We start from the raw sequence: 24490 nt of genomic DNA, 5'->3' as shown, positions 1-24490 counted from the left end.
GACTGGAATGCCTATGCTAGACTGGAGACGCCGAGGCACTCGGCACCGGAGGCAGCCATGTTGCCCAAAGAGGAGGAAAAGGGAAGAAGAGGTAAGGCAGAGCAGTCGCAGCCGTCTGAGACTAATGAACACAACAAACACAAGGCAGCTGCCATAGAACCCAATACCTGAAGATAAATTCACATAATGGATATCTGAATCCTCAATAAACCATGCATTTGGTTCTGCAGCTTCTGGATCTTTATGTCTGTTAACTGGACATGGCCTTCCCTGGTGTCAAACTGAATCCCCAGGTATTCCAGGGATCAAGAGGGAAGCAAGATGCTCTTATCAAAACTGGAACTCCAGCCCAGGTCCTGCAATAAATTGCATCACTCTGGCCATCACTGATTCTTTTTGAGTCAACTTTAGTCAGATCCCACCAATCATCCAGACATAGATGCACCAAAATACCTTTTCTGCAGGGCTACCACCACAACCACCACTTTGGAAAAAGATCTTGGAGCTGTGGCAAATCCAAAAGGGAGAGCCTGACATTGAAGCCTCTCTCATCACTGCAAGGGAAAGATATTTCTGATGCCTTTCTTTTATCAGGATATGCAAATATACTTCCGTCAGATCTAGTGACATTAAGAATTCTCCTTGTGATGCAGCTATTATTACTGACTTCTGAGTCTCCTTCCTGAAATGGAACATCTTCAGAGCTATGTTGAGCTGCTTCAGGTCCAGAATAGAGCAAAAGATACCCCCCTTCTTTGGTACCACTAAGTAAATTGAGTACTGACCCTGACCCCATTGAGAGTACAAGAATGAAATCACTGCCCCTATATGCAGTAGCCACATAAACATTGTCCATACAACTTCCCCTTACAGATGGATAAACCAGGGGAAACCATAAAGTGTCTGAAAAAAGGATGGGAAAACTCCAGAGTGTAGCCATTCCTGAACATTCCTAAGATCCACTGATCCAAAGTAATGTGAACCCACTTCCAGTAAAAGGCAGACAACTACCAGCCTAACCTCCCACACCTTATTTGGAAGGTCCGAGAACTTCCAGACTGCTCACTTTCTTGGAATTCCAAAAGGACTGGAATCTACTAAAGGGTCTAGACTGCTGGCCACATGCCAACCTCGCTAGCTTCGTATGCTTGGAATCCCTAAAGCAGCTCCAAGCTGGAGCTGGTAGCGACATCGTCTTATACTTGTTTTCAAGTAATCTGAGGACTTTTGATTTCTTCCATGCTTTCACCAGCTTTTCTAAACTTTTTCCAAAACGAAGATTTCCCTAGAAGGAACGTTTGGTCTGCCTTGCCTTGGATATTGAAACTGCTGACCAGTTACATAGCCACAGTAGACAACGAGCAGCTAATAGGCGACCTTTCATATAAGGCGTCCACCAAAAATGTCAGCCCTGGTGGCATCTGAGCTACATCTGAGCTACCCCCCCATATTCTAAGGAACATTCCTGTATGTGATGAGACAAATGCAATCCTGCCATAGCAACAATATCGCTGCTCAGAGCAGCCTCAAAAGCCCACTTAAGCACAGCCTCTATCTTTCTATTCTGAGCATCCTTGAGGGCCAAGACCCCTTCCACAGGAATAGTGGTCCTCCTAGTGGCAGCACAAATGAGTGTGTCCACTTAAGGGACTTCTAGCTTTTCCCTTTCCTGAACCAGGAGAGGATACAGTCTCATCATAATCTTACCCCCTTTAAAAAGTAACTTTGGGCATCCCATTATACAGAAATCCTTATCTATGCCACAGAAATGCTTTGAATGGTTTCCTTTAACTCATTATTATAGAGTCTTCTTCTGAGTTAACAGACTCCTATCCTCATTTTTTGTATTTTTTATTATGTCAGGTGTTTTTAGGGACTGTGAAACTATGAAAGAAACCAAAACATAGCTGAATTATCCTCTTTTCCCTAGAGGAACATTTCTCCTCCTCCAGCTCAAACTCTCTGCCACTCTTGTAAGTGACAGATCTGAAACCGCAGGACTTTCTCCCCTACCACTCCTTTTCTTATTCGTTTCCTCTGGATTCCCAGCAGGAGTCCCTGGAGAAGTGTCCTACAGAAGAGAAACCCAGAGCTGCATTCTGCCATATAGAATAGGGCCTGATGCAAACACTTCACAAACTCCGTGGGAACAGAACACCAAAAAGAGGAAGGAAATGCATCTCCAACTGAAGAATTGGGAACTGCTTCTCTTGGAACTCCACCCAGAAGAGCCAAGGACCAGATTGCTGCAACGTCCAAGATTGCTGGAACCAGTGTAGGAGGTTCTTGCTTTGAGCTACTCCCTTCTTGCGGTTTCAGTATGATTATTGTGCTTGCTGCGGCAGCAAGCACGCCGGCAGGAATGGTCTGCAAATGACCCCACCGATGTGGCTCTTCCAGGACAGATGACTCTGCATGCTGCTCTCTCTCCCTCTTCTCTCCATGAAATTTACAGAGGCTTACCCTCTCAGTATCTGACAGCGTGATCCACATGCTCTGAAAACTTCTGAGTGCTTCCAGCATTTCTGAAGAGATGCCATCGTTTTCCTCCTTTACCTCTCCTGCCTCAGCCCGCAGTCCCTCAGATGGCAAACTGTTCTGCCTTCTGCTTTCTTTATTTTTTAATAGCTTTAACAGGCAAGAACCAGGCACAGCCACAGGACTCAGAAGAAAGGAGGAAAAATAGAGAGGGGAGCTTTGTTTAGTCCTTTTTATCAAGGGGAGGAGAGAAAAAAAGCATGGGGCGTGGGGAAGAAGGGTAATTCCAGCAATTATTACTGGGAAGAATCTTGTTCCTACAACTAAAAGCCTCCTGGTCCACTGGCTGTGCTCAACTAAGGTAAGGTGTACAACACTTTCACCTCAGAAGTTGCCATCCAAATTTCTATCTTCTTCACCAGGCCTAGCCAGTTCTCAGCTCACAGCATGGGATGCTTGCCTGCCATCTGCTGGAGACAGAGAATACTGGCAAGCTAAAGTCAGCATAGGAGTCTATAAAGGTTGATGTCAGCAAATCTGTTAGTTTCTGTCTCCATCTACTGGTTGAAAGGCATAAACCACGTCTCTGTATTAGTCTGGCAGGATGAAGAGGAAAATCCAGTTTTGTGCATGTAAATTACTTTAAAACTTATCCCCAGTTAGTGCAGGAGACAGGAATTCCCTTTATATGCTTGAACTTCTAGGAGATCATCCCTTAAATATAGTACACTGCAGTTACTTCATGTCTGCCATAGTGAATCTCATCACTATGGTATCATCTGGTATTTCAGCCGATATCAATAAGGGTTATTTTATTAATGTAATTAATGTACATGTAATTAATGTAACTGTACATTAATGTCTCACATGCATCACCGCAGGTTTCGTGGTACAGAGTCACTCTATTATAATCTAGATTGGGAGTTGATAAATGTCTGTAATAAAGAGGATTTATTAGAGTAGAATCTAGCTGCCACTTCACTTTGTTACAATGAATATTTACTATGGAGGAAACTTTATGAAATGAGCACTAAGTAACAGGTTATGGGAATGACTGTCATGACAAAGACATGCTACAGATCAGATCTACAATATACCCATTCAACCTCCTTTATCCCAACTTATCCACAAAAATATTTCTAAGGGGTCCCGATTTTTTTCTTTTTCTTTTATTATATATTTTTCTGTTTATCTCACCTATATATTATTTTATTATTTTTTTAAAAGAAAATTTTTTAAAGATGGAGGTGGATGTCTCATTCAATGACTCACTTAATTAACTTCAAATCCATTGAGTTAATGTTAGTCTGATTCATGTATTTAATCATTGACATTCCACCCTACCATCCTATTTTTTTATTCAAAATCTAAAAATCCCATTTTTTTCTTTTAATTTTATTTCAATCTGGCAAAATACTTCCTTGAGTTTTTAAATATATTTTCCCGTCGTTTTCTTAGCTTAGTGCTGTATCATGTTTCTCTGTTAAACGACCTCCCAATAAGGCCTTGTTTCGAAATGACCAAATTTCTTCTTCAGGGGAAATAATGATACGATCTTGTTCCTTCAAACGTTCTTTTGCACCGCGACGGTGTTTGCTCTTGTTCCTATTCCTACCTCTTTTAGACTCCTCCTACTACTCCAGAAACAACTAGATCAGATCTAGTCAGTATCCACAAACTTTATTTATATGAGTCAGGATGTGAAGAGAAAGCATTTAAGCGGTAGGTTATGATTGTGTTTGTCTCCTTCATGGGTACGGTCAGAGCTCAAAGACGAGCATCTTGTACACTTACCATTTCAGCTGCAGTGATGAGAGCACCACCGAGACAGAGGAGGCTGCCATCGCAGCTGACCCCATCCAGGGCTGTAGGATGAGGCCCACAGGCATGAACACACCTAGCAGGAAAGAAAAGGAGCAAGCAGAAAGGGAATGAGTGCCCTGTTAGCTTGGCATACACACACACAAAAAAAGAGAAAATATGTTAAAAGAAAAGAGAGTAGCTTTGCAGGATAATGAATATGGTAAGGCAGAAGCTTTTCCAAACTGTTCTCTCCTGAAAAAGGGGGACCAAGCAGTCCCAAAAGCCTCTTTCTACATACTGTAAGTCTTATAAAGATTTCATCTCTGCCCAATTGCTTTGCTACTTCTTTTTTAACTAATGTTAGATAAGAAACCAGAGAAAAGGGAGAGTTGCTAAGATACAAACTCACACATGACCACTTTGTGTAAATCTAAGAACCATTTCAGTCTTTTATTTCAGAGACAGGTGGCAGTAATTGGGTTTAATTACATCTTTTGGGTGCGCTGCACCTCCTTACCTAGTGTGGAGGCGTACTAGAGATGCAAAAAAAAATTTTTTTTTTTACTTAATATATTGATTCATCTTTAAGTAGAACTGTTCCAAAGGTAATTGCATTGTCTGTCCTGTGATCTATGTTCTCGAGGCTGTAACACAGCTGATACAATAATATCATAGAAACAATCTTTTCTGAACTTTTTTTTTATTCTCCTATGACGACTTTCCTTATACAGCAAGGAGCATGGAAGGGCTGACTGAGGATGTTGTATAGACCAAGGACCATGAGGGCACACAGCACTGCTGTCCTCTCATTGAGTTGATATACTGTCTTTGCACAGTGTGACAGGGGTAGCTCAAAGCAATCTGCAGCCTGAGGCGAGGGATGAGATGGCGCCCCTCCCCCATAGGCTCCCTCTCTCTGGCACCCACACCCTGCCTACTCTTCCTTATCGCCACACTCTGTGCTAAAGATCTCCCAGCCATGTGTTGTGCAAGCTTGACTACCTGCAGGAGGTCAATCCTTTGCTTTTTTGCTGTTAACTGGAAAATCAATCAAGCTGTCTGGGTGTTGCCCATGCTGGGAGACCTGCTACCTACCCCAATTATATCTGAGAGTGTCCCAAAGCCCTACCACCTCTTCCATGCTGGTCTACCTTGCCACCTCTCCCTGGGAGCCTGATGCAGTCATACTGCCACTCAGTGCAAGTCAGCTTTGTTGTCTTCCCCCATTTGGCCCTCTACCATTCCATGTCCCCTATCTCTCCTGCCTTCTGCATCTGTCCCATGTCTGCTTTAATTCTGTAGCTGAAACCATGTAGTCTTATATATATAGAGACAGAGAAAACCTCATAAACAAATAGCGGGCTTTACTCCATTAGCCTCAATTGCCAATTATATAAGTGTGCAGTCACAGGTAAGTATTCGGACTGTCACAGACGTTTTAATCATCGGTTTCTCTGCAGCAAATTTTTTTAAAGATTTTTTGCATTTTCAAAATTTCAATATTTTAAACCAGGTTATATTACCAGTACCCAGGCAGTGCAATTGTTCTTATTGTAACAGGGTATATGCAGCTAGGATATCAAACTGGCCCTGGCTATTGAGCAGGTCTAAAATTAGCAGGTTATCTTATCCAGCTAACTTTAAACTTATCCAGGTACATTCAGCAGCACGGCCGCACCACTGAATATCCCAGCTAACAAATCGATACAGTAAAGTGCGGCTGCGGTTACCCTGCTCCTAACTCGCCTTCTACTCACTTTCCGGCCGCGTTAGCCTTTCCCGCAATACACTATCCCCTTTAACTCATCCCTACCGCCTCTTAAAATCCCCGGGTGACCCCTTCCGCCCGCGGCATGTTTATTAAATGTAAACGAACGAATTAGCTATTCCCTCCCATACAGTAACGCGCGCCCCGACTATCCCTTTTCTACCCTGCCGTTTTGCCGCGCGTTTACCCTGCTAACTTACCGCCTACCCTTACCCCAGCGTTAGAGGCAGGGGTAAGGGTAGACGGCAAACTTTCCCCCAGCCCCCGCTCACCTGCCCTGGCCGCGTCCGGTCTCCAGTGCAGCCCCAGTCCTGTCCCCTCCTCCTGAAGCAAAAAAACCCAAAAAAACCCCTCCGAAAAAAAAGTAGCAAGCGAGCGAGGGGAGAGACAGGCAATCCTACACTCGGGCCTGCCAGTCCCTTGTTCTCTCCTCCTGAAGCAGGGCGCGAAAAGCAGCCTTGCTCCGGGAGGAGGGGGGGGGGCAGTTTAAAGTGACGAAGCGACTTACTTTTGCAGCCCCCCCCCCCCTCCGGACATCGGCGACGACCGCGGCTCCTGCCTCCAGCATCCAGCTGTCAGACAGACGCATCGCACATGGGAAAGCGGCCCCTATGCGTGCAATTGGCTGCTCAAGATGTGACGTCACATGCCGTGACGCCAAACATCGTGACGTCACGTTTTGAGCAGCCAATTGCACGCATAGGAGCCGCTTTCCCACGTGCGATGCGTCTGTCTGACAGCTGGAGGCTGGAGCCGCGGTCGTCGCCGATGTCCGGAGGGCGGGGCTGCAAAAGTAAGTCGCTTCGTCGCTTTAAACTGCCCCCCCCCCCCTCCTCCCGGAGCAAGGCTGCTTTTCGCGCCCTGCTTCGGGAGGAGAGGAGAAGGGACTACCGTAGCAGGCCCGAGCCTAGGATTGCCCGTCTCTCCCCTCGCTCTCTTGCTACTTTTTCGGTTTGTTTTTTTTTGCTTCGGGAGGAGGGGACAGGACTGGGGCTGCACCGGAGACCGAACGCGGCCAGGGCAGGTGAGCGGGGACTGGGGGAAAGTTTGCCGAGCATCGGAGAACATAACTGTCCACTTCCTGGTACCTGTCATTTCAAATGTCATTTGAAATGACATTTGAAATGACAGATACCAGCATGGCCGTGAAGCGTTAGGCCCGCGAACCCAGGATACTGTATAGGCGCTCTATACAGTAAAATGGGTTGCGCGGGCCTAACCTTCGCCTAACGCTTCGCAGACGTGGCATGCATTTGCATGCAATTTGAAGAGAGTATCGAGCGGTAGGTGAAGAGAACTGTGCGTGCGGGGAACGAGGGTGCGCCTGACACTGCCGCACTCTTTCTAACGCGGCATAACTGTATCGACCTGTAAGTTAGCTGGATAAGTGTTTTCAGGCTAACTTACTAAGCCAGCTATGTCTAAATAATGCCTCTTGATATTCTGCCTGTCCCAACATAAAATTCTTTGAGACTCCTTCCTTCCAATTTTTCCTGGAGTTTCTTTTACTAGGGAAGATGCTACTACCTTGTACTTTGCTGAAGCTAATTAGATATTTGAAGATTTCTTTCATATCTCGCCTAGAGATGTGAATCGTGTGATCGATCGTCTTAACGATCGATTTCGGCTGGGAGGGGGAGGGAATCGGATCGTCGCAGTTTGGGTTTTTTAAATATCGTGTAAATCGTGTAAATCGAAAACCGGCACACTATAACATCCCTAAAACCCACCCCGACCCTTTAAAATAAATCCCCCACCCTCCCGAACCCCCCCAAAATGCCTTAAATTTCCTGGGGTCCAGAGGAAGGGTCCCGGTGTGATCTTTTACTCTCGGACCTCGGACCTCCGTGCGTTGTAGAAACAAAATGGCGCCGGCGCTACCTTTGACCTGTCATATGACAGGCCAGCGCCATTTTGTTTTTTTGTCCCCCGACGTTAGGAGCGTAGGAGATCGCTCCCGGACCCCCGCTGGACCCCCAGGGACTTTTGGCCAGCTTGGGGGGGCCTCCTGACCCCCACAAGACTTGCCAAAAGTCCCTGGGGGTCCAGCGGGGGTCCGGGAGCGATCTCCTACCGCGAATCGTTTTTCCGTACGGAAAAACTATTCGACTGCAGGAGGTCGTTCCGGACCCCCGCTGGACTTTTGGCAAGTCTTGTGGGGGTCAGGAGGCCCCCCCAAGCTGGCCAAAAGTCCCTGGGGGTCCAGCGGGGGTCCGGGAGCGATCTCCTACGCTCCTGACGTCGGGGGACAAAAAAACAAAATGGCGCCGGCCTGTCATATGACAGGTCAAAGGTAGCGCCGGTGCCATTTTGTTTCTACAACGCACGGAGGTCCGAGGTCCGAGAGTAAAAGATCACACCGGGACCCTTCCTCTGGACCCCAGGTAATTTAAGGCATTTTGGGGGGGTTCGGGAGGGTGGGGGATTTATTTTAAAGGGTCGGGGTGGGTTTTAGGGTTGTTTTAGTGTGCCGGTTTTCCCGCCCTCCCCCTTCCCCCTTCCCCTCCCCCTTCCCCCGATTTACGATTTTTTGACGATAAATCGGGGGAATTGTTATTGTATCGCAGCTCTAACGATTTTTGACGATTTAAAATATATCGGACGATATTTTAAATCGTCAAAAAACGATTCACATCCCTAATCTCACCTTTTCTTTCTTTCTTCCAGCAGTACATTTTGAGTCCCTTAGGCTTTTCTATTTAGGGTTTGTGTTGCAGGCCTTTCTACCATGTTGGTACGTCTCCTCTGAATTACTGCTGCCTCTGAATGTCCTTATAAAGATGTGGCCTCACGAACTCAGCACAATACTCAAAGTGAGGATCACCAGTCTCCAGTATAAGGGCCATATTACTTCTGTTTTTCTACTGGCGGTACCTCTTATGTTCCCAACTGCTTTATCACATTCACTGTCAACTTTTAAGTTATAAGAGATGCTTACACCTAGGTCTCTTTCTTGGTTGGTAGATGTTACTTCTTGCCCTCTTAACCGATACAACTTACTTACCAGCAGCTATGGGCAGCCCAACCAAGTTATATATGAATGCAAAGACAAAATTTATCCGAATCCTTTGGACTGTCCTCTTCGATAGATGGATGCTTGCAACAACGTCCAATAAATTGTTCTGCAAGATGAAAAATAGCAGGTCATTTGTTTGCTTATTCCCCTTTTATCAGAAAAAGAAATACAGTCTCTTAACTTTCACTCTGCACAGATCAATGCAGAGCAAACTGATAAAAGGATTAGCCTGCAGAGTTGAACATACACGAATCAGAACCACATCAGCTGCTTCAATGGCCACATCTGTGCCGGTTCCAATGGCTATGCCAATGTCTGCTCTGACCAGGGCAGGAGAGTCATTGACGCCGTCCCCTACCATGGCAACTCTTTTTCCTTTGCTTTGGAGTTCCTGGACTTTTGCAACCTTGTGAGAGGGTAGGACCTCTGCAAAGACTTTTTTGATGCCAACCTGAAAGAAAAAAAAAGATCCATAACTATAAATGTATGTTTATATTGGCATGTAGTACTTGATGAATAGCAGCTAAACATACTGGTGGTTTCGAGAGGCTGCGTTGACAGTTGTGATGATTACCATGTATCCCAAATTACCACATGAAGCAAAATTAAAGCTCATGTAAAGGCTGAGTGTTATTTTAGAGGACCATGGCAACAGACCTGGGCAGTGCAAACCCTTCAAAAGTGTCAGTGTGTGGATATGGATGGGGGTAGAGCAGGTTTTGATTAGGGGATAGAAGATAAAAGTCAATTAAATGCTTAACAGAGAAAAAGAAAATAAAAGCAGAATAATGCCGCCTCCAGAAAAAAAGTACATTTCAGTAGTCAAGTAAGAATATACAGAGCATGCAGCAGCACTACATGGTGATGAGAAGGAAGATGATATGAGCACAGGTTGTTGCTGCATTTTTCTGATGTTCTCTGAGGTGAGGTTCGATTCACAATGGTTGTCCCCGATAAGCACTGAACAGGAGGAGACCCTGATGAAGTGAGGATCTTCAGGCATTGAAACGCACATTCATGCTGACTGAATTAATAACCATGATCACAACAAACACAGTGGTTAAGGGCAATATCAGATTTTCAGAAATGATTGACTCAGAAGAACATAAGAAATGCTATGCTGGGTCCAACAAGGTCCATCGAGCCCAGCATCCTGTCTCCTACAGTGACCAGGCTGTTGTGTTGGAGGTGGATTCTTGGGCTGAGGAGGAGTTGGCGCAACCCTTAGGCAAGGGCCCATGGGTCCCTACCGTCAGCAAGTGGAGTGGGCTGAAGCTAGAGGCCTCTGGAGCTTCACCTATACCAACCCACGTTCCCCTCGGGTTGAGCCTTTGGGTGCCGGGGCCGGCAGGACTTAGGCGGGCCTCAAGATAGAGCAAAGTCAATAGATGGTTCAGCCCAAAGACAGCAGACAGCAGCCAGCAGATGGCTTAGTTCTACCCAGGACGGGTTGCAGAACGGAAACCCAAGCACCGTGGAACTGGAACAAACTGAGGGTGTTTTAACACAGAGAGGCCGAAGCCCTAGGAGTCCACGTCCCAAGGGTAGAGTCCAACAGGTGTCAGAAGGACTGGAACTGAGGCTGGCAATCAAGGAAACTGTAGCAGGCAGCGTGGAACTCAGAATGTATTAGAGTCTAAAGCAAGGTCATACATAGCATTGGTCTGAGCGCAGAGAAGGCAGGCGTGGTCAGGCGTAGCAATGGTCAGGCTTGGAGAAAGGTGACGTGGTCATGCAGGCAGAGGTCAGGCTTGGAGAGAGGTGACATAGTTAGGCAGGCAGAGGTCAGGCTTGGAGAGAGGCAACGTGGTCAGGCAGGCAGAGGTCAGGCTTGGAGAGAGGCGACGTAGTTAGGCAGGCAGAGGTCAGGCTTGGAGAGAGGCAACGTGGTCAGGCAGGCAGAGGTCAGGCTTGGAGAGAGGCAACGTGGTCAGGCAGGCAGAGGTCAGGCTTGGAGAGAGGCAACGTGGTCAGGCAGGCAGAGGTCAGGCTTGGAGAGAGGCGACGTGGTCAAATTGAAGCAGAAGTCGGTACCAGGAGTCAGTCAATACAAGGAGACACACGAACACAGGAACTGGGAAACGGAAACACTGGAACAGGAATTAAGACACAGCGAAGCAACGAGCGTTTGGAATCAAGGACAGGTAAACCGAGGAGACCTGTCGCAAAGGCAATGCTTCTGTGGAAAACCAGGGAATTTATACTGAGTAGAAGATGACATCAACATCTGGGGTCCGCGGCCCCTTTAAAGGTCTTAATGAGACGCTTACGCGCGCCTAGAAGGAGACGCCGCAATGCTGGAGGTTTGGCCAATGGAGGCGTCCTGGCAAGAGGGCCTGGGACGCGATGCAAGGCTTGAGGTATTGGCGAGGGCATCCTGGCTAGAGGGCCCAGGACGAGGTCCAGAATCAGAGGCACTGACGGAGGTCTGTGGTCGGAGCTGGCGGCCCACCGCCGCCGCCATGGAAGCAGAACTGAATCCTGTGGGCTGCACAGCAAGATACGAGGGCCGCACTGCGGGGTTGCTGCGTGCAGTGAGAGTAACACAGGCAGGTCACAAGTACCCACAGATCCCAAAAAGTAGACCTAATTCTTGCTACTCACTCCCAGGGATAGCAATAGCTTTCTGAAGTCTACCTGGATAATACTGTGTTATAGATGTTCCTCCAGATGCTTGTCCAAACTCCACTTTGCCAGTTGCCTTCACCATATACTCTGGCAACAGGTTCCACAGCTTGATAGTGCACTGAGTTTTAAATCTGTTGATTGCTAGTTTCATGGAGCGTCTCCTTATTTTAGTATTATTTGAAAGAGTATTTACCCATTCCCATCACCCTTACTCATGATATTATAAACTTCTGTCATGTCCTCTCTCAGCCAAGTATATGGCTCCTTGTGTATCTGGGTGCTCCATTGAGACCAACTGTTTCCAGCTCATTCATAGATTTCAAAACAAGCCTACCTGAGTAGCAATTGCTTTGGCCGTTTTTCTGTTGTCTCCGGTTATCAACACCACATCCATTCCCATGTTCTTCAGCGTGTGTACTGCCAGTGCCGCTTCCTGCTTCACGGTATCTGCGATTGCGATCATTCCACATAGTACACCTACCCATGAAAACACCCAAGCATTAAAGACAACAAAACCAGGCAGAACCAAGATAGCACGTGCTGGTAAAGCTCCTCTGCTGGTCAGGTCTGAAAGTAAGGAAGACCATATATTACTGAAATGGTCAAGAGGAAGGGTAGAATATGTTCCTAACCTAATTTGTCCTCTCCCCTTCAAACTGGACCCATGGATTCTTTTGCCCAGCGTTCACCATGGGCTGGAGCCCCAGGAGAGACAAATGATGTCCCACAAGTGGAGGAGGTGATCAAGCAGTCTGCCCAATCCTGTGGCTTATCTGAGCTCCTTAGAAAGAACTGTGTTCTCATCCCCCCACCCCCAATCAGGGTATCCTCCGGATTAAGTAGTGTCCAATGACGACACAGCCAAAGTTTCAAGAGAACTTAGGGAATCTATAGCGGTAAAGCAGAAAGTTGGAGGAGGGGGCCAAGAGACTGCTGGCATCCTAGGGGCAGGAGAACAAAATCGAAGCCCACTGGATCCAGAAGGAACAATAAAGCTGTTGGAGGTAGGCTGGGGAAAAATCACCTCCCCTGTGGTCAAGGACAGAGATAATATGACCTTCAGATTGAGTGACATCACACTAGCCCTGTTGTCCATAAGCATGATACTGTCTTCTTTACTATAATATACCATAGAAAGTATCCCTGGATGAAGTTTGAGCAGTGACTGGGTGCATGAGCTAGCTCTGTGCCTTATCTGCTCTGACTTCTGTTTTGAAAATTCTAGATATTTTGCTGGAAAGATATACTGAACATCTGCAAAGTTGTGATGATAAAATATTCACTCAGCAAGGGGTTAAGAATGCTTTCATTAAGAACAATTTGTTTATTCATAGAGCAGAGTTGCTTACCTGTAATATGTATTCTCAGAGGACAGCAGGATGTCAGTCCTCACACATGGGTGACATCATCTGATGCAGCCTGGCATAAAACTGATCTCAAAGTTTCTAGAGCTTTCAGTATGCTCTACTGAGCATGTGCAGTTGTAGCTACCTTCCTGTCTCTCAGGCCAAGTCTCTCAGTCCATGATATAGCAGATACATAGAAAAAACAACTCCCAGGGGAGGCAGGAGGGTATTTTGAGGATTGACATCCTGCTGTCCTTGGAGGACATCTGTTAAGGTAAGCAACTCTACTTTCTCCGAGGACAAGCAGGATGGCAGTCCTCACACATGAGTGAATCCCAAGCTAGAGGCTGGAGAAAACAGGAAAATAGGGAAACCCTTTAGTGCAGAGACACCACCATTCCTCCCCCCCCCCCCCCCTTTTCATTGAGGCAGCTGAACTATAAGGGCTCTAGGAGGGAAAGAGTTGGGTTTTTCACCTCAAAGAGACTGGTACAACAGACTGAGAGACAGAAATCCTAATACACAGCAAGGCATCCAGGCAAGAGCATAACGAACAGTGATCTCTGACTAGCACCAGTAGGCCTAGGACCAGACAGGGACAAATTGCCAAGTACAAGAGAAAAAAGTTCTTGGATCAAGATCACAAAGTTTGGGTTTTTTTCTGCCTTTGTTGTCACAAGGTAACTGAAAAATCAGATGGAGCTAGACAGCCCAACAGAAAGGAAACTGTGGTTCATTATCAACCGAGTAACAAGACAGATTGGATATGCCAAGCAACACCTAAAGTATGTCCAAATGGAACAGTGGGCATGGAAACGAAATGTCCGCCCAGAGAAGAAGTGGCAAGAAGCATCAGGGTCTGCTGAGCTACTACTACAACTACTAGAAGTATAAGAACTGAGCTCTAAGATTAGATGGGTTAAAAACTAGAATCTCGAGTCCAATGCCAAGATGCTGAGCAGGGCAGTGAGCTGTGACTAAATCTCAGCTAAAGATGTACTTCATCATCAGGCAAAAGGAAGCATCCTGGCCAGGGATCTGGCCCAAGCAGGGAAGGATCACATACCCTTCCATGAAGGTATATGCAACAACCACTCCCATGTGCCCCTTGGCTTCCTCCTGGATTGTCTGACTGAAAGTCAGAAGAAGTGAACAACACAAGGAGGCAGATCCCTGGGCTCCAGGACAAAGGAAGAACACACAAACACACATGCCAGAGGGCACCTAGTAACGGAGGTGCCCCTTCACTGAATCTTTATCCTGCAACAGTAGCACTGTGCACCCATGCCATTGTAGTCCATCAAGCCAACAGTGACATACATGCACGGAAAGCCAAATCACCCGTGGGCCTAACAGTCCATGCCACGGCCTGAACAGACAGAAAACCTGCAGTGGCAGACAGCATGTGAGGTGTCTCAATTGATCTCATATAGTACCCCCAGTGCCAGATACATGAAGGTACTAGAAGGTGCCCATGGCGCCGATGGCTCCTGATAGTGATCAAAAGCTACTGCAATGATGTAGCTGGCACAGGCAGTTCAGCAGGGAAGGTATATCTTGGTATGCATGGAAATGGTACACGATACCAGAGATGCCCTGTTTGGAACCTACCACAATGCGATGGAAGGAATGGCTCCCAAGGAATCTACAGCACTCAGGCACCCTCCACAACAGGAATGGTATCAATGGTGTCTATGGCGCCAATGGTAACATTGCTGCCCATGATACCCAGGCTCTCAACTGTGCCAACAGTGATGGTAGCACCCCAGTAGTGTGCATGGTGATCAGAGACAGACGATCCCCACCAATGGCCACCCTGCCTTCATTGCTCCATTGTCTCAATGATGTTCTATGGCAGCAGTGCTCACCACACTCAAGTGAGGGCAATGGCGCCGACTGCATTGCCCTATGTCACTTGGAGGTGCCCTTCAATGGCAGTGCCTCCATAGCATCCCCTGTGTTGCTGGTGCTGATGGCATTCTGCAATGCCAACACGCTCGATGGTGAGGGCACAGCAGTGCTTAACAACGTGGAAGGTACCCCGGCACCCATCGGCACTAATGTTCCCTCCAAGGAGTGATTAGGTGTGTGCAAATTTCTTTTTGTGTGAGCAGCAATTTTTTTAAACCAACAGTTTTTGAGCGCCAGTATTAGCGTTGCATTTCTGTATATAGCAGAAAAAAAATTTATGTGAGGAACCACATAAAACCTGTGAGTGATGCTCTAAAATGTATGAGCAATCGCTCATGCACTCAGCTTAAAGGGAAATATAGTCAGCGCACCTGGTGTGTGATGACGTCTATGGCACTTGACGGCATCCATGACGTTTGATGGCGATCATGGCGCTCATTGGTGACTATAGCACATGATGGCCACCCAGTCAATGGTAACCATGGTGCGTGACAGCAACCCAGGTGCCCCTTTGGTAAATATGGTGCTCGATGGAGTCTACAACACTTGACAGCAACCCAGATGCTCAATAATGACCATAGTGCATAATAAGCAGATGATGCCACCAATGGCTGCCAATGGCATCCAATGGCATCCAAAATACCCATGGTGCTTGAGGCATCCAAGGCACCTGACTGTCCATGGCACTCAATATCAAGGTGCCTGGCACTCAATGGCTTTGAGGGCAACCCTTGTACCCAATGGTGGGCAAGGCCCTCAACAGCGTCAAAAGCCTCCATGGTGCTTGCTGGAATTCATGGTGCTTGATGGCCCCAAAGGCAACCTGGCACTCAATAGCAGCAGTGGCACCAAGCCCTTCAATTTCACTCTTGGTGCTTGAAGGCCCCTATGCCGCCTCTCTCAACAGCACTGACGGTGCTCGTTTGCATCTCTTGTGCCTGACAGCATCTATGGAACCCATTGCACTGGACTGTACCCATGCTGCTTGCCAACACCCCGATACTTGATCGATGGCATCACAGGTGTCCATGGTGCCCAATGTGCTCATCACCAGTAGCACTTGGCAGCATCCTTGGCATCACTGAAAGCCATGGCATCAATGGTGTTGGTGGTGCCCACGGTGCTTGATCGTGCATGTGGCACTCGCCGGTATCAATGGTGCCCATGGCACACAATGGTGTCCATGGCCCTCGATTCAAGGCACTGACTGGCAATGTGGCAGCTGTAGCACTCGATGGTGTCCAAGACGTTCAATGGCATCCATGTTGCTCAACGGTGTCCACGGTACTCGAGGGCATCCATGGCATTCAATGGCAGCCATATCTCTCGACAGTGCCCTCAACGCTCAACCCAGTCCTGGGGCCTTTGGTGTTCTGGCATGGATGTGCATGGGCAACTGATGCTAGGTATGGCACCGATGGTGCATCAGCGAAGCATGTCACTCTGTCTCCGAAGGAGATGCGGTACCAGATCAATCTGACAAGCAGGAGAAGAGGCTACGTCATCCAGGGCACCAGCCAAGGAGACTAGATCCCAGGAGTGTCGGGAGTATGAGCTCTCCTTTCCTCTCCCCCGGCTTCCACCAGATTAACTTGTACCAAACTTTGCACACAGCTGTTATGCCTATGCCTTAAGACATCTTACCTTACCCATTCATCCAGGTCTTTCCCTAATTTCCACTCATAAACTGTGATAACTGTGACAAAGTTAGCATTAAAGACTCCCTTCTATCACTTGACTAATCATATCTCATATGTCCCACTTAACCCATTATGTCCCAAATTTTTTATGAAGCTATCCTCTAAATATGACACGGGGACATAATGAGTTAATATGCCTTCCATTCACTTTTCTCTATTTTAATTGTAAACTGAGTCACAAATGATGGAGGAATTTAATCATAAATTTAATTGTAATCTGCCTTGAGACCAGCTTGGTACAGGCAGAATGTCAAATATTTATTTATAAATAAACAAATGTATGGCTGGAGTTGGGAGGAGGTACCTTTAATCTACTGGCTCCACTTGGGGAGTTTGGGCAGGAGGGCTTTTGGGTTTCTGGGGGATGAGGGAAAGGGTTGGTTGTGCCCCAGCTAACTTTTGAATCTGAGAGAGGACTGGTGGGGGGTGGGAGGGAATGTCTTCACTAGCCATTTAATTTTTAATTGGGCAGGAGGGAATGGTGTTTTGTAGTGCTGTTGGTCCCACCAGTTAATAGTGCATGGGGCAGGTGGCTGGCCAAACCTATGTCTAATATAAATGTAATAAATACTATTGCAGCGCTTAGGTATCTAACTTTGCCAGTCAAATCTAACACTGAGAATCAGTGGCCAGATCCCACACATTTTTGAGACACCTAGTAAAAAATAGGCATCTAAATTTAGGCACTCAAGGAGGGAAAACATTTTCAGTTATACAGATCTAGGTGCCTAAATCCTTAAGTAAGACACCTAGATATTTTGAATATTAGCCTCAGTGCTCTTATAATAAAATTAAACACATGAATGAATGAAAAAGAACTTGGCTATCATAAATATTCTGTGGTGTTCTATAGTTTTTATTTTATTTTTTATTTATTAATGATATGGTACCACATGATTTCCAGTTTGTTATGGGAAGGCCAATGGCACAGAGAAGAGCACGAAAAGAACATAGATCTCACCACGTTCATAGGAAGATTAGTGAAAAAATGTGAGGCAACAGAAAAGAAATGTGTGGGATTGTATTGTTTGGATGGGATGCAATGATGGGATTTAGGTCTTCGTGTATTAGAATAGGGCCTTTTGTTTAGAAATCAAAGGTGTAATGGCCTTAGAAGATATGTATATATCTTATATCTATATAACTGAGTTCCTATTATTGATTGTTCTCTGTAAAGTTACCATCCCCTCATTCCCTACCTCTTTTTTCCCCCTGCTATTGATTGTTTATAGTTCTCTGTAAAACAAAGTCCATATTATCGTTTGTTCTCTTTTAACTAGTTTACTGTTTAATGATTGTTCATTGTTCTCTGTAAAGCTCGTTAGCTGCATTTTGTTTACTGTGAACCGATGAGATGTTCCCAACGTTCGTCGGTATATATAAAGAATATAAATAAATAAATAAATAAATAAATATGTGGGGGAAATGTTGAGGCTAAATAGTAATTCCTTATTTGGCCTTAACTCCCCCAACCCATCACTTCTAAGTCCCTGGATTGCCAACTGAAAGGCCTAATATAATACATGAAGACCTAAAACTCAACTATGCATTTAGCTCATGGTTTTCAGAAGGATGGGAAAGCAGAGATGAACGGGGCTGTGGGGACTGGGCAAGGTAAGGGGAGCATCAAGTATGCCCTCAGGTTTTTTCTTAACTACTCTAATGTGGGTATCCTCCCTTACTGGCTACTATTACTGTAAAAAGATAAGCATAATGCAGTTGTAGCCGGACTGCCTGATTTGGGTTCCTGCCCTCCTGACCTTACCTGGCGCAGGAATGTATAATGTACACAGAAAAAAAAAAACTGGACTGGTGACAACTGTTTCAGTTTAAATCCGGCATGAGACTTGTGCTATTGCAGAAACCAGCCCTTATCTGATACCCGAGGCACAGGAAGTTCAGTTACTATCATGAGCCAATGGGAAGCCAGCTCATTATCCACAGAGAGAATGAGAACTTCTGACCAATCAGAAAAGAGAAAAGAGGAAAAAAAAAAAAGCCTAAGGCATGAGGAATCTGTGCTGTGTTTTTTGGGTAATGAGCCTAGCTACCAAGCTGAGCTAAACCGTTAAGGGAACTAGAGAAAAGAGAGGAGAGATATCAGCATTGGAGAGCAGTTGGAGAGAGAGATCAGAGAGCTGTGCTTGGGAGAGGATTCCCCCCCCCCCCCACTTCGACCACAGCTACCAGGAGACAGAGTGCACAGCAGAAGGAGAGTCCAGGAGCAGGGAGTTTACTGCCCCCCCCCCCTTTGCAGGACCCATTGCAGCTAAGTAGCCCTAAATTGTTCAGCAGCAGCAGTACAAAGGGTTATGCATTCGTTCTTTGTCTCTGCCTTGCAATATTAACATCAGACTGTTGCATCAGTGAGCTGCCAGATAAACACTGCTGTTAGCTACTAACTGACAGGCCGATACAGTAAGGACGCGAAAGAAAGAGTGCAGCAGTGCCGAGTGCACCCTCGTTTGCCGCGCGCACAGTTTGGATCACATACCGCTCGATACAGTATTCAAATGAGACGCAAATGCAAGCCGCGTCCAAAGCGCGTCCATGAAGCGGTAGGCGTGTGCGCAATCCATTTTACTGTATAGAGCGGTATACAGCGCCTATACAGTATTCTGGGTGCGCTGGTACCTGCCGTTTCAAATGTCAATTCAAATGTCATTTGAAATGTCATTACACCAGGAAAGTGGATGGTTCTCCTACAGACTCCGCGGCCTTGAGCGCCCAGCGCCAGCAAGCCCCAGCAGCCGGCGATCGGCGGCAGGGAGCGCAACAAAGCACCTGTGCGCGCAGCTCCGATTTTCCGCTTCCTTCGGACGGGCAAGAGAGAGACGAAATTTCACGGGCAAACTTTCCCCCAGCCCCCGCTCACCTGCCCTGGCCGCGGCCACGCAAGCCCCCAGCAGCAGAAGGCCGTCCATGGGTGCCGGTCTCCCCCACTTCCTGCTGAGCTACCAGCTCCTGTAGCCCTACCCTCTAGCTCTCTGCTTGTGAGTGTATGCAGGCATGGGACAAGAGACTCAGCCAATGAAAGGAAAGGGGGGGTCGGGGGTGACTGTAAGAGAACTCCACGAGGACCAGAGGAACCTGAAAAGCTAAGATGAACAGGTGTGTAATGTATGTGTGCTGACCTGAAGTGTTTTGTTTAGTTTATTGTGAATTTAGAGGCAGTTAGGAAATGTTAGTGTTAATAGGAGAGCCTGGGACACTCCAGAGAGGTCCCTTAGCCTACTTGCTGTTATTAAGTCATACCGCGAGTCAAGAGCACATGAAAAAACAAAAAATACTGGTCTCTGTGGTTCCTCTGACTTAGTATTGTCGCGATACTAAGTTCTACTGCTTGTGGCACTTAAAATGAAGGGAAAAATGAAAGGGCTCGATTACAAAAAACAAAATTTATGGGCAGATAATATACACGCTGCAGACGTGCACGTACATTATTTGTGCGAGTTATGTGCAGCGGGATAAAATGAGCGCCCGTTTTCCTAACCCGTGCAGAGCCACAGCTCCTGGGTGCCTGACACTTTTGAGCATTAGGGGCGCACAATTTTTACCTAGCACGTCCTTTTTTACGCGACAGCTCATTAAAATAAAGTAACATGTACCCAGGACAGGTGGATGTGCGCGCGTTAGGAAAATGGACCCTCAATATGAGTGCCCACTTTACCGCACGTGATACTGCATTGGACCCTTGGTTAGGGAAACCCGTGCTGCAGGGAGGAACAACCCAGTGAAGAAGCTAGAAGGGTCAGCCAGTGAAAAGACTAGGAGGGACATTTACACCCAGGAAGGGCCGGTGATATCCACCTGTGCCTGAGCACCAGCACAGTGAATCAGTGTACTGTGGAGTAGCCACTACCAGCTGCACTGAGCCAGCATTCCCAAGTGCAGCACTGAGAAACCAACACGTCCTGTGTTTTGAGGAGACATAGAACCAAGACTGTGAATAATGGGCTACACGTGCAGGGTTCCTGATTATTATGAATTGTGTATACAAAATAAAACTTGCTGGACCTTGCTTACATGAACCTTCCTTTGTTACACGCCACCACAAAACTCATAACCTTAGGGACAGAAAAGTACCCAAATGTGTAACAGTATTTTTGTAGACAGGATTTACTTGCTTTTTGCCCTGATTATATCATGATGGAAAATTACTAGCAAAGATTCCTTAAGACTATGGCATTTCTTAGACATTTGGAGCAAGTTGTTATCACAGAGTTACAAAGATAATTTTCAATCTCATTTTTTTAAATTATAAAACATGTTCTGCAGCAAATTTTAAATGTCCATGACCTGTAATATTTTCACTTCAGAAACAAGAAGTTAATAGTTGTGGGTTCTTTACGGATGTGCACTGATTTTTTTTTTCATGTTGTTTTCGTTTCAGGTTGTTATCTGTTAAATTTCGTTTTTAAATTGGTTCAGGAAGTATTTATTTTAGGTTTCCCTAATTTCAGAGTTAGTGCGCACTAATGGGGCTTAGTGCACACTAATTACATGAATGTTAGCACGCATTAAGTCCCATTAGTGCACATTAACTCCAAAATTAGGAAAATTAGTTAGTGCGCACTAACTAAAAATGTTACCAATGAGTTAAAAAGTGTCAACTGGGGAGTAGTTTGTCAGCTAGAGGTATGGTTCTGCATTCCCATTGGCTGTCACCTTAGTTACTTGTTGTGTTGCCAAGGTTGCAAGGTGGTGTGTGTGTGTGGGGGGGGGGGGGGCAGTGCTTGGTAACAAGTGTAAACAACAAATGATGTAATAATAGCATCAAGTTCTAGTCAACAAAAGCATGTAATGAAAATGCATTTTTACAATTTGCCAATCCCTTTGTATTTTAGGAAAGGGGCCCTGGCATTTTAGGATATGCATACTTTTAATTCCCCTGGTGTCTGTCTGAATGTTTGGGTGAGGGGACAGTAATTGGTGAGAAGGAAAGTGACAGGGGTGAATGTATGGGGTGACAGGTGGGAGAGAGACTGGTTGGGGTGATGACTGATGAGAGAAAGGCAGCCTGGGGTGTTTGGGGGGGGGGACTGACTAGTGAGAGGGGGAGTGACTGACATTATTGTATGGGGTGACAGGTGGGAGAGACTGGTTGGTGAGTGGTGAGAGAAAGGCATCCTGGTGTGTAGGGGTGACTGGTGATGGGGGAGTGACTGGAGTGACTATATGGGATGATGGGGGGAGAGAGTCTGCTTGGGGTGTGATTGGTGAGAGAGAGGCAGCCTGTTTTGTTTGGGGTGGGACTGCTGAGAGGGGAAGTGACTGGGGTGAGTGTATGGAGTAACATTTATTTTATTTATTTATTTAGAGGATTTTATATACCAATGAACGTTGGGAACATCTCATCGGTTTACAAGAACAACGTGTAGCAAACTGCGCTTTATAGAGAAACTTGAACCAAATAAACAATAAAGAACGAGAACATAATATTTCTAACAGATAGATTCCTCAATTAAATTACAAATGTGCATCAGTTTAACTAAAGGAGGGAGGAAATATGATACAATATGAAGGGAGAAGAAAGGAAGGAGATATTTACAAAAGAAAGGCGTGGTTAGATAATTAGATAGAGTTAAATTACAATAAGTAGGACGCGTGAAGGGAATGATGTTAAGCAAAAGCTTGCTTGAAGAGGCAGGTTTTTAGATTGTGTTTGAATTTTTTTGGGCAGGGTTCCTGCAGCAGAAAAGGGGGACATGTGGGAGAGAGAGACAGCCTGGTGTGTGTATGGGGTGACTTGTCACCCCATACAGTTAACCCAGTCCTTCCCCTCACACACACACACACCAGGTTGAATCTCTCTCTCTAGTCACCACCCCAACTAGTCTCTCTCCCACCTGTCATGCCATACATTCACCCAAGTCACTTCCCCTCTTACCACCCTCTCCCACCCAAACACCCAGACTCACACCAAGGGAATTCAAAGTATGCATGTACCCTTTCCTAAAATTAGTTAGTGCACACTAACATCCAGTTAGTGCGCCCTAAGTCCTATTAGGGCGCACTAACTCTGAAATCAGGAAAACTAGGTAGTGCACACTAATGGGACTTAATGCGCACTAACATCTGGTTTGAAAGTCCCATTAGTATGCACTAAGTCCATAAACAGGAAAACTATAGCTAGACAAATAGTTAGACGCACCAATGTCTATTGGTCTAACTAGTTAGACAAACAGACAATGGCAACGAAATAGATAATTTTGTTGCCATTGTCTATTTTGTTGAAAACAAATTCACATTCCTAATTACTACCATATGGTGCTTGTACAGAATTCATTACCGTCTATTGCCACCAGAATGGCTGTTTGTCCTTTCATCTCATGATTAGTCATTGCATCATCAACATCATTAGAAACATGGAGACCATTTCGTCTCATCCATTCTCGATTTCCAATCAGAACAGAGTATGTAGGAGCTACAGCTGCACCTGCCATTCAAAGAAAAATTCACCATTCAAACAATATTTTCTTAGAAAAAGGGAACAAGTCAGTGTTTATGGAGCATAGAAAGGCATCTAAAAGCAGGAACCAATGCCTAGCTCATGCAACCATTTAGATGCAGCTTTAGTGATCTGTGATCAAAGACACTTTGAACTTAGCCCATCTCCACTAGCACTGTAGGCAGAATATAATTATGTCCAATTTGCACATTATTTATACAAGTTCAAGTGTTTTAGATAAGTTTTAAACCAGTGGCACTAGCTAATGCTCAAAATATCAACTGGCTTTTCAATTGGTTCTTTTGCTTCATCTTGATTTTATTCGGAGGTCTCCTTTTTTTGTGTCCTGATATATTTTTATTAATGATATTTTTAGCCTTTTTTGTACTAAAAAAGTTTATATCTTTTATTATAGACATGTCCTTGTTCATCATAAATGATTATCATGAAAAACAGACTCAAAAGTGGACACAAAAATTGTAAATTCAGAGCAAAGGAGTGCACACACTAGAATAACCAATGAGCCTGGACCAATGATTACATATGACCCAGTGACTATGCTGTCTCATTAGTATATATGGGTGATATGATGGTCCTTAGTCACCCTACCAGGTGTGTCTTGCACACATTTTCTACGTGTTAATATACTGTGTCATTGCCTACTAGTTTATACTGTTAATGGTTTATTCTAGTGTGTGCGATCATCATAAATGATTAACAATATTAGTAATAGTAATTCTTATTCCAATAGCAATTCATGCTATAATCTCATAATTTACATGTATTGATGTCAGTGTGCTGCCTGAATAAGGCTTTATTTCTGCTTGGAGCAACATACCAAGGGGTAAGGGGTGGCCAATCAGTGTTTCACAAGCAGCATGCGGCTCTTTGGAGCACAAACTCATCAGAGAAATCCACTCTGCACTGCCGACCCTCTGCCTGCTGTATGCAGCAATTTTCCACCTCCTCAGCAGCCAGCTTGTTGTAAGTTTACAACTTCTGTTGGAGAATCGGCCACTGAGAAGGGGGAGGATTGCAGTGTGCAGGAGCTGCCTGTCCTCAAGTCCACATTCCCTCCCCCCCCCCCCCCAAAACGAAGACAGAAGACGAGGTCCAGCTGGGCTGCCGCAGAGCCCATTCCGTGGCAGCCAAATACAAGGTCCAGCGGGGCCGCTGTGAAGCCTGTCCTGTGGCAGCCAAAGAAAAAGCACAGACTGCCATGAAGCTCATTCCACGGCAGCCAAAGAAGAAACCTGATAAGCCACCATGGAGCCCATTCCATGGCAGCCTAAGATGAAGTCCCAACAGTTCGCCACGGAAGAGGAATTGTAGGCCACCATGAAGCCCATTCCGTGGTGGTTGAAGATGAGGGCTGCCATACAGCCTATC

The 24490-nt window shown here is 45.9% G+C and overlaps 1 protein-coding gene across 2 annotated transcripts in view; it reads right to left on the bottom strand.

Moving 5' to 3' along the window:
- The window catches only part of ATP7B (ATPase copper transporting beta), a 225428-nt gene that overhangs the window by 8211 nt on the left and 192727 nt on the right, over positions 1–24490 (bottom strand). For both annotated transcript variants that reach the window (XM_029602798.1, XM_029602797.1), the window contains 5 exons: positions 22943–23089; positions 12028–12170; positions 9313–9516; positions 9054–9171; positions 4273–4375 (listed from right to left, as the gene is read on the bottom strand). In XM_029602798.1, the coding sequence (XP_029458658.1) occupies positions 4273–4375; positions 9054–9171; positions 9313–9516; positions 12028–12170; positions 22943–23089 (715 nt within the window). The remainder of the gene's footprint in view (positions 1–4272; positions 4376–9053; positions 9172–9312; positions 9517–12027; positions 12171–22942; positions 23090–24490) is intronic.

This window comes from Rhinatrema bivittatum, chromosome 5 (genome assembly GCF_901001135.1).
Source record: "Rhinatrema bivittatum chromosome 5, aRhiBiv1.1, whole genome shotgun sequence".
Lineage (NCBI taxonomy): Eukaryota > Metazoa > Chordata > Amphibia > Gymnophiona > Rhinatrematidae > Rhinatrema > Rhinatrema bivittatum.
The sequence above is the reverse complement of the archived record's forward strand: the minus strand, read 5'-3'. Positions and strand labels throughout refer to the sequence as shown.